The 10,779-nt window shown below is 39.4% G+C and overlaps 1 protein-coding gene across 1 annotated transcript in view; it reads right to left on the bottom strand.

Annotated features, from left to right (window-relative positions):
* Nucleotides 1-4,646: 4,646 nt before the first annotated feature.
* Nucleotides 4,647-10,779, bottom strand: part of SNX3 (sorting nexin 3) — a 30,907-nt gene continuing 24,774 nt past the window's right edge. The window contains exons 3-4 of the mRNA XM_054023866.1: nt 10,558-10,682; nt 4,647-5,361 (exon numbers count right to left, since the gene is read on the bottom strand). Of these exons, the coding sequence (XP_053879841.1) occupies nt 5,256-5,361; nt 10,558-10,682 (231 nt within the window). The 3' untranslated portion in view covers nt 4,647-5,255. The remainder of the gene's footprint in view (nt 5,362-10,557; nt 10,683-10,779) is intronic.

The raw sequence follows: 10,779 nt of genomic DNA, 5'->3' as shown, positions 1-10,779 counted from the left end.
TGTTGATGGGCTGGAGGGGAACACCACTTTTTTCCCCCCAATTAAAATGACTTTTCTTTTAGGTGTGCAATTATATCAACAATCCAAAGTTCAGAGAATAACTCCCAGAGGGCAAGAAAAACTGGCAGTGGGAACAGAAAAGGCAGAAATGAAGGAAAGGCACTGTGGCCATATGGTGATCAGTGCATGAAGAGAATATACATTAGAAGTGTGATATAGAGGTTTACATAAACTAATGTCAAGGAATAAAGACCATGGGTGAAATCCTGGCAAAAAACACGCTTTGACATCAGTGGGGCTAGGATTTTATCTGTTTCCCAGATGTTCAGTCTAAGGTTTTTGCATGGCAGCCAATCCAAGGCACCCAAATGGAAGTATACAAGACTAATCCCTCTTCTGTTTGGGGATGTTGAGGCTTTCCATCTCTGGAGTATTAGTTTTCTAGTCATTAGGGAGACACAGAGAAGCCAGCCTTCTTGGTAGGATAAAAGGATCCAACATTTTGGAATTGCACTCTATGAATTTACAAAAAATTTTTAAACATTCATTAAAGCTTCTCTCATCAATAAACTAAACCATACAAATAGGAAAAGTTAAGAATTAAAAAAAAGATTAAAAGGTGGCAAAGTCAAGCACTCCCAAATTTGGAAATGCCAGAATTAATGTTGCCCAGTGAATTACCCAATGTCACATAGGAACTCGGGAGCAGAGGCAAGGATAGAATCCAAGTTTCTAGGGTAGCATGTAAGTACCCTAACTATGAGACCATCCTTTTTCTCCCTGCAGTCCCATCTCATTCACTACAAATGTTTCAACTTCTACAATAAACTAGACAAGAATCTTATATACACAATACAAAAATCTCGATTCATCCCCAGAGCAGATTGATCCCATGCACTGACTGAACCAATGTTCCTTTGTAAAGATAATATTGGATCATTTAATTAAAGACAGGATCATAGTGAATACAAAGGTGGCAGGGGGAGGGAGGAGAATTAAGGTTGCATGAGCAACATTCATTCTGCCATTTCCTAACTTGAGCATCCTTGACTTTGCAACCTTTAAATCCTGGACTTCAAGTTTCCTAATTTATGGTACAGTTTATTGATCAGACAAACCATAACTAATGTTAAATGAAGTTTTGAAAAAACTATAAGGAAATTTTCAAAGTCTTCTATGAGCTATTTAAATAATAAAGCGCCTACACATTGGTTTACTGAGTTACGGTTTCATAGTATTGGAGAAAAAATAGGCAACTTCTAAATGAACTTTTTAAATAATTGTGCAATAGAAAACTGAGCAGGGACTCATGCACAAGTACTTTTAAGTATTTAGAAAATCGTGCTCCTAATTTGTAAGAAGCATCAAAATAGTATGCATGAAAAGGAGCTGTAGTTCTATACCTTATGTTCATTAACGCTTTTAGAGGAGAGCAGTAAACAATTTCCCTTTGAAAGGAAAAACAGTAACTTACCAGAGTCCAAACCCAAAGGAGCACAGCAGACGCTTACCCAAACCCAGTCTGTTTTCATTACAACTCCTCCTGAGATCCTTCTTTGTAAAAATGTTATGGTCATCTGAGGAAAATCAGTTGAGATTCTCCAAGTATTGTGTGTCTTTTAAGATAGCCATGGTCTCACACCTGATACTTGTTTATATCTGCATTGTAATATTCAGAAAAGGTGTTTAGATGACAGAATGGCAGTCTCAATGCCACATTACCAGATATTTGCTCTCTAACTCAGCAACTCATCAGGTTTGGTGTACAAATATTTAAGGGACAAATTCCATTCTCACATAAATCGGTGCAATACTATTGACAATGCAATTGTAAAGGAGAGCTGAAGTTGGTCCTTGCTTATTTTTGTACATAAAACCTGGTTAATTGCAGAATTCTGGGGCACAAAGCGTCTTTCCTCCCACTCAAGGGAGTCTTTGTTCTTTCCGATCCCCAAATCGGTCAGAGCTTCCCCCTCCTCTGTTGTGGCCCTGATGCTTCTCTTGGGGACCAGGAGGCCCTTGGCCAGGAGACACTCCATGGGAGGGCAGTGGGATCTTCACACACTGGCTGGAGAAGTGGCAGTGGCCCCAGAAGGAAGTGACTGCCTTGGGAATGATGCAGCTCAGGCAGAGTAGATAGGAAGGTGAAGTGGTATGGGAGGTTGCAGGGGCCACAGCCAATTAACTCAGCTCTTAGGGCAGCACTCCTCTAAACTCCTCAACTTGCAGGGCAGGTGGTTGTTGCAGAGGCGCTGCCTCCAGTCACCTCTCTAAGGCAGCAGGTTTAGCAAAACTCAACCTCAGTCACCTTCCTTACTACTCCCTGCACCCTCTCAGGCAGTAGGCAAAGGGGTTTTTCTCCACCCCAGAAGAGGATATGTGCCAGGAGATAGGGAGACGAGGGCTGACTTTTCCCCAGGCTATATTTGGGATTATATAGCAGAGGGAAACCCCATCCTTCTGGGCATGAAGCGTGGCCGGGCCCCTCATATATAGATAGGCTTTAAATGACAGTAGGCATGGGATGGATAAGGTCCTTCTGAATAGGAGACCATCCCCTTTGGATTGGAGGGTAGTAGCCTTGGCAGATCCCAGATATGAGAGAGCAGAGAGTTAAAGCACCAGGGGCTGGGATAGAAAGGGTAGAGATTCAATTAGCTTTTCAATAAGATCATATGGGTCACTTTGCCTCTGCTCTTATTTCAGCTCAAGCCTCCAGCCCTTTCTTCTGGACTCAGACAAGCCAAATGCATCAATTCCATCTCAGTTTCCTTCCACCTGTAAGGCAGGAAGAGCCCCAATAAAAGAAGGAACTAAAGACAGAATATAGAAGTTCTGGTCTAACAGGCTGGCCCCCTAAATCACTGGGAGAGAGCTGCAAAGCTTTAGGAAGACCTTTGTGCAACAAGGAGAACAAGAGAGCTTTCAGCAGCTCCCTAAAGATCCCTTAGGTGGGCACAAGAGTGTGATGAGGGGCTTTTAGACATTATTCATGAACAGCCCTCTTTAAGGTGAGTATGTGTTGCTCAGCCCAAAACTGTTAAAGTGTAATACTGACATCTTAACATGCATCTTTAAGATAGCTTAAGAGTAATCATTTTACTACACTGAATAGGAGTTGAACTGAACTCCTTTGGGATCTCAACTGACCATACTTGAAAACAAGGTTTGACACATGCTAGTAATATGTATCCAATATTAAAGACTACTAGAATAGAATCCAGTGATCTACATGTACAAGTAACTTATAAGCAAGGAGGCAATTGATTTGAGTGACATTCTATGGATTCAGCCTCTGAAGCTCCACAAAGTCTACAACATTGCACAAGAAGGGCCCCCAGAGTCTTGGAAGGATGGGGAGGTGAATGTGAGACTAATGCAACTCACTCCCAATAGGGGGCTCCATACTGTAGTAATGTAATAGCTACTCAAACTGTCCAACTTGTACAATGCTCTAAAGACCAATGATTCTGCAGCTGAAAGAATATCCAGGAGCTTCAGAGGGGGAACATAAGGAACAGCAACCATGCAGATTTTTTAAATTAAAGCCACCACACAAACCCGTTCTGTTTTCTTAGAACACTGTGGTATGTTTGACTGCAGGGGTCAGAATTTGGATTGATATTGAGTGTTTTCAACAAGGTTGCAATTTGATTGTATGTATGTACGTACAAACTGGATCTTTATACTAAAAAAGTCAACTATGTACAGTTGTTTCAGTATTCTCATTCCCTTGCAACTGTCCAGAGAATTACCTGAAGCTCATGGCTGTTCTTGGACTTAGTCTTCAGCAAACCAAGATTAATAATTCATTTACATAAAAACTGAAGTTGTGTAACACTAAAAAAAAATGAGAACCACCAATGCTGTTCTGTCAAATGACTCGCTAATAGGCAATTCTTATAAAAGAATATATATGTATATAAAATTCAGATTTATTCCTAGGAACCAGCCCCTACTCTAGTCCAAATTGCCAAGACAGGCAAGATATCTCAGTATTTTTGAGCTTGTCAAAGATTTGCAGGGTTTAAGAACCCAAGCTGATACACCAGCTTACATGCCATTAACTTGTTAAATCTATTTCTATGCATTTGCAGATATCCAGGTATCATAGTTCTGATAGGAACCTGTTTGAAACAAACTTTTACATTACTAAGGGAATTATTTTTTTCTGGACAAGTCAGTTTTCAGTACAATGAGAAAGCATGCTAGTTGAATCCAACTATGAACGGGCTTCCATCTTCAGTTTGGCCACAACTCATCCTCCTTTTCAAGGAAAGTTCAGTTATAGTGAAAACATTGCTCCCTCCCATCCTCTTGTAAGCAGTAGGTGCAATGCAAAGAGCCCAGCTAGAGCCAGTGACCAACTCTGCAATTCAAGTTGGCTGTTTTCTATGTGTGACCTTTTACTCACTTTCATACAGCTGAAGCATTCTGAGCCACAACCTTGTTATGGGTGCACTACTGTAATGCAAGAACTTGTAACTTATTACTGGCTAACAGTATGTGTGATACCACCAGAAGTGGCGAGACTATCAAATTTATATAGTGTATTAGAGCTGAGCTAACTTGCTCAGGAGATGAATGAGAGGGAAGAAACTCTCTCCCTCCCCCACTCAATGTCAGCGTCAGAGCAATAGACTCACTGAAAGTGCATTTTCACTTTTATTTCAAAACAACTTTTGACAAATGATTTTAGTATATAAATTTGATTTTTCTTTTTACAGAATATAAAGATAATTCCCTCATTTTTCAGTATAAAGTGTTTTACAAGCTTGAAGACAATTGCAGAAGTGTCTATCTTACACATGGGGATATTTGAAACAGAGTGCCTTGGATCTCTACACAAAAGTTAGACAGATAACAATATAGCAGTTATTTTAACAAGAAAAAGTCAAGTGATTTTAATTAAATGCAAGTGAACATGTGACACTGGGACAGTGCTAGTTCAAGTAAGGCCAACTCAGTAAACTGTGTTAGGGTCATTCCAGATAAGAATGGAAAGGACTCCATCAGTAGTGTGGATGGACTCTAAATAGCTTTAATGCTAGTATAATCATAAGAGATTTATGGAGTGATTTAGCTAAAGCAAGTTAGTTCTTTACTGCCATAAAATTAATGCAAAGACTGAGCAGCGTACTCACGTTAGTATAGTGGAGGCTTATTGTGCCAGTATCTGCAGCATGCTTAACTATAACTCTTAAACCAAGTGTATTAATCACTAACATTTATTTTGAGGTGGGTATTTAGAGTATTCAGGCATGTCTTATTTTGGATGGTGTGTAGCTTTTGTCTATTACTTCATCTTGTAAAAACATGTGAAGACAGCGTTCATTCTGTGCTAGAGGGTGGCCAGCAACTCTAGGAAGAAAAGAAAAAATTAGTTCCAGAAAAATAGTGAAATAAAAGCTTAATATGTTTTGTTAAAACCCTCTTCAGGTTCTTAACCTGAAGACTGTTAAATCCCCAACCCCAGGTAAGAAATGCATACACCAAAAATACAACACATTATGTAAGAATGAGACTTCAAGTGTTTCCTCAATTTCCCATCCTGACCCCTGGGGGATGTGTTTATACCATATTTTGGAGGCACATGACAGGATGTTCTCCAGTGAGCCAGGTGTCTTAAACATTGAGGGAAAGCAGTTACATGAACATGCTTTGCTGTAATCTGTTACTTTATTAATTATCTCCATGATAGTGGCCGCACAGACCAGTCAATCTGGTACCATAAACATAAGGCCAAATCCAAAGTTTGTAACAAGGACTGATTCACTGGGACAGGCAAGTCCTCAGACATACTTGATCCTGCCCTGATGTAGGAAGGTTTTTTGATTTGGAGTAAGTTCTAGCAGTGCATGTCGGTATTCTTCTAGTCCAGTAAGGATTAGAGTCCCTGGTATAGCAACCAACACCAGTGGTAAGTCTACACTGCAATAAAACACCCATGGCTGGTCTGTGCCAGCTGACTTGGGCTTGGGCTGAGGGGGTATAAAATTGCAGAGTAGACATTTGGGTTCAGGCTGGAGCTTGGGCCCCTGGGAGGGGAGAGGGTTGTAGGCCCAACTCTAGCCTATACCCGAATGATTATATTGCAATTCTATAGCCCCACAGCCCAACCCCTCTAAGCCCAAGTCAGCAGACATGGGCCAGCTGTGGGTGTCTTATTGCAGGGTAGACACTTCCTAAGATTTCAGCACTCTGTAGTGGCAGCAGAGAGATGGATTCTTAGATACCTTCCATTGTAGTGTCCTCCATCCCAATCATTCAGGTCAGGGAACACGTTATTCCCAGCCTGTGCAACTTGGCCGCCATTACTGAGCAGCACTGACTCCAGACCAAGATTAGTAGTTCTACTGTACTGAAAATTGGAGAGTCATCCTGTGGTCAACGTGCATGCAGGGATCAGAAGGCTCAGATTCTCCTTTTCTCTTGGAAAGGAATGAGTCCCCAGAATAACCATCTTTAACTTTTCTTTGAATGGATAGAAATTCCAAGATCCAGGACAAGACAGATGACCTAAGACATGACTAGATTTGGCAGGTTTTTGTTTTAATATTTCAATGTTTTAAATTTTTTTAAATGGTATCTATTTACATTTTCACAGTAGCACAAAGTTATGGGTTTTAAGCATCATCATTGATAAAGTTTTCACTGTGTGGGAAATTATGGGGAGGATCAGACTATTTAATAACAGATGTTATAAAGCTTTAACTTTTTGAATCTGTTAAAACAAATTAGAACAGGAGTACTTGTGGCACCTTAGAGACTAACAAATTTATTAGCGCATAAGCTTTCGTGGACTACAGCCCACTTCTTCGGCATCCGAAGCTTATGCGCTAATAAATTTGTTAGTCTCTAAGGTGCCACAAGTACTCCTGTTCTTTTTGCGGATACAGACTAACACGGCTGCTACTCTGAAACCTATCTTTAAAACAAATTGTCAACATCACATGTCCAAAAATACAAAGTAAATATTCTTATACCAAAGTAATAAGTCAGGCTTATTTCTTACTTTGCTTATCTTTTAATTTTGATTATAGATGGATTTTTTGATCGTTTGAGAGACTATAGAGGACTTAGTCTCTCACTTTCTGCAAAACGGCCTGTACTAGTTTTTGAACATGTTGTTCTAGAATAAGTTTAGTCAGAGCTTCTTCTGGATCTGAGTGGAAGCCAGACACTTGCCACCCCATGCATATAGACATACTTCTGATAACCAGCACTTCCCACTGCATGCAAGCAACTTGATGTCATGGGAGGTCAATGGCCTCAAGAGACCTTCCACAGCTCTCGGCTCTATTCTCTGTAAAGATTCTCCACCAGAGCAATCTTTCCACATTTTGAAGTGACCTCTGTCTATGTAGGTCAGCTAATCTACCAGCAAAAGCTGTTATCTTGGCAGCTTCTGTTTGGCCACAGACTTTACCAGACAAGTCCTAGCATCAAGCCTTACATTTCTGGTGCACAGTGCAAGGAATTTAACAATCCTTTCTTTGGCAATAGCAGTCTTAGTCACCCTGCTCTTATATGGAGGATGGGAAAGTCTTTCCACCAAGTGGGACAAGGAAGAGTTAAAGGTGTGACAGACATCTCAACACCAAATCATCCAGAAGATGCAGCAACCTGGACCAGGCACTTTGTTCTTGCCCTTGAATTTTTGTGTAGATACTAAATCAGTACAAGCTGCATTATCAATGTTGATGTCTGCACTGCACACACTGGTGAAACTAGTCAGTCTTGATGGCACAGAATGTTGTGTCCCAAATTGATGTCAGAACTGCATTGCGCAAAGATGGCACTATCAACCTCAAGGTTGGGCCAGGCACAACCCTGAACGGCTGGAAGTATAAGTCAAGTTACACTGCTGTCATTTAGTTGGTTCTTTAAATTATGCAAATGTGCAGACACAGGCTACCAGAAAACTGTTCAAGCATTCAGCAGTCAAAAAAGTGTTGATAGCAGCGCGACCTGATGATTATCTACTGGCACCTTCATTAAGCCAACACCTTAACTACTCATTTCGACTTAAGTATAGAATTCTGGTAAGGAAAGTGTGGTCTCTGGGTGCTAGCGAGACTCCACTGAAACACTCAACCTTAGCTGTAAGAGAATTTGGCAGTTTAGTACTTTATAGTAACGCTAATATTTAGATCTGCTTTACAAAGTAGAGGATCAGGGTCCAACTCCCAAGGTTCACCACTGTCATTCTCGGTCAAGCAACAGCACACTATTAACTGAAACAGCTCTTTTCATTAAAGTAGGTTAAACCATTAAAGGAGGTTAGATTAAACTTGAATCAACAAGGAAGTTCAGAGCAATCAGGAGTTTTACACAGTAATGGCTGCTGTTCCAGCTGTACTCAAGAGGCATCAATACCTGCATTAAAAAATCTGCTTTTTTCTTTCAAAAGAAAGGAAGATGACTTGAATAATTTGTTCTACAATTTCAAACTATATTGTTAACTATTCAAGATTAATTTAATTTTTCCAGCAAGCTTATGGGCATCAATATTGTACTCTACTTGCAGTTGGATTAGTGGTCTCTTGTACCTGGAGATGTTACTCTATGTTAATTGACAGCCTCTTCCAAAAGAGAGTTCTTTTGGAGCTGGTTAGAATGAAATAAGCTAGATTTTTCCCCAAGGCATATGTTGAACGTCACATTGACTACATAGCACACTCAACATACCACTTACAAACTTAAAATGCATTTCTTCCAGACAGGTGACTTGCTATGGAATTCTATTCTTCAACTTTTGTTTGTTGAACAAAGCGTAAGAGGTACTTTGTGCTATGAATACCTAATAAGGCTAAAAGCATTAAGCTGCAGATAAGCCATTTGTGATCTCCTTCTCAAGTCTATTTCCTTTGTACACTCGCTAGACAGTTTAAATGAGCTTCAAGACATGATGCAATGCATTTTAGTAGTAAGATACCTGGGTAGGGAAGTAGCAGTTATTTAATATTATTCAGTGCTATCCTTAGAAAAAAATTTGTAGAGGTGCCTGCCTTAAGAACCTAGCTGTTGCAGGTTTAAGTCATGTTATCCTAGTAGCATAGTTAGTAGGGTTATGTTTATGTCCATGAAGTTATAAAGTCCAGATTTCTAAAACATACAAAGCACCCTTTCACTGTCCAGATCTAGTGTAGCAAGCATGTGTGTTTATCTTGTCTGACATACAAGTATTTATAGTTTGCTTTTAAAGAGTGTCTTCAGTACTCATTCCAAATGTCTCCTGATTAAAAAGAAGATGTACTGTTTCCTTAAGAGACTACTGAAGCACCTTGGACATGTTATTTGATCTGTCCAAACCCAAATTTAAAATTCTGATAGCACCAGTCTCAACTAGATTTAAAACAGATTCAGTTCTGTACTTTTCAAAGAGTATGAAGACCTGAATTTGGCAGATACATCTTTGACTTTGATGCCTTTAACAAAAGCATGACCTCAGCTTTTATCCTCACTGACAGGACACATTTGAAAGTTCCTAGCCTCAGCTGTTTAAATTCTAAAGTGGTATTCTAATCTATCTATATATTTTTTTTTTGGGGGGGGGGGGGGGGGGGGAGTGAGGAGGAGAACCACATTTTGCCTCCGAGCAAACCAAGTCATTTAACCAATCTGCCATGAAGTGTCAGACATTTGTGCTAATCCCAAGCATTGAAAGTTTCATGCAGTTTAGGTCTCAATGACATTAAATGCCAATGTAATTGTTTGTTGTCCATTATAAATGCTCATCTTTCAGAATGATCACTTCTAGATTACTTTTTTTATTTTAGTTATCACTGGTTCTGAAAACAGATGAGGTATACTTTACTAATTTTATGGGTGGGAGCGCTGTGGGGCTTTTTTGTGTTTTTTTTTTTTAAACCACACACTACACACACTGCCTTTGAAACTGTTTTACAGTAAATGGTATTAGAAAGCTGAGACTTACCTTTTTTCTCTCCATATATTGACCCAAACGCAGCTATTTAAAGTAAGTTGGGCCACACCTGCTTCCTGGCATAAGACTTTAGGTTATTTTAGCTTTTAGACAACTGATTCAAACTGGTAGTTTCAAATTGATATTTAGTTTAAGTAATAAATATAATATGCCAGATTGTTTGATTGCAGATGTGAGGTATTATCAGCTCATGTCATAGGGCATTTTTTTTTTAAATGGTAAAGTGTGTTCTTTTGAAGATGTAAAAACACTACTTGATTAAGAAAAAGTGTCTGAAAGTCCATTGCAAGCTTAAATGTTCCAGTACCTTTTTCCAGAAAAGAATCATACAAGTAGAACTTCTCTGAATGCTGTAATTTGCATAAATTAACTAAGCAAAACATCTAGAACTCTGGTCAACACACACCTGAATGGTTGAATGAGTAAGTGCTGAATATCGGATAGGATATTAAAAAACGGATATTTTAACATTTTAAGTTTTCAAACTTGTGATTTGAGCTTGTTTGTTGTTCTAAAACATGGTGTAGACACCTTTTAACAACTAAAAGATGAAAAGGAGCTAATAAGACTCAGATGTTCATAAGACAAGAAATAAACCTCACACTTACTTGTTTATAAACTGCTCAAGACCTTGCTTCCTTTCTTCTATAAATGAATCATCAAATATTCCATCATCTCCTCTAAAAGGAAGCTGACGGAAGAGAGCTTTTCCAGGTAAGGGTGGCACTACAACCTGAAACAATTTTTAAAAAAAAGTAACCATAACCGCAGCCTGCACGTAGACAGATGTAGACGTAGACACACACACACACACCCACCCCAACATTACA

The sequence above is a fragment of the Malaclemys terrapin genome, chromosome 3, assembly GCF_027887155.1.
Source record: "Malaclemys terrapin pileata isolate rMalTer1 chromosome 3, rMalTer1.hap1, whole genome shotgun sequence".
NCBI lineage: Eukaryota > Metazoa > Chordata > Testudines > Emydidae > Malaclemys > Malaclemys terrapin.
Note: the sequence above shows the minus strand (reverse complement) of the source record. Positions and strands in the feature narration are given on the sequence as shown.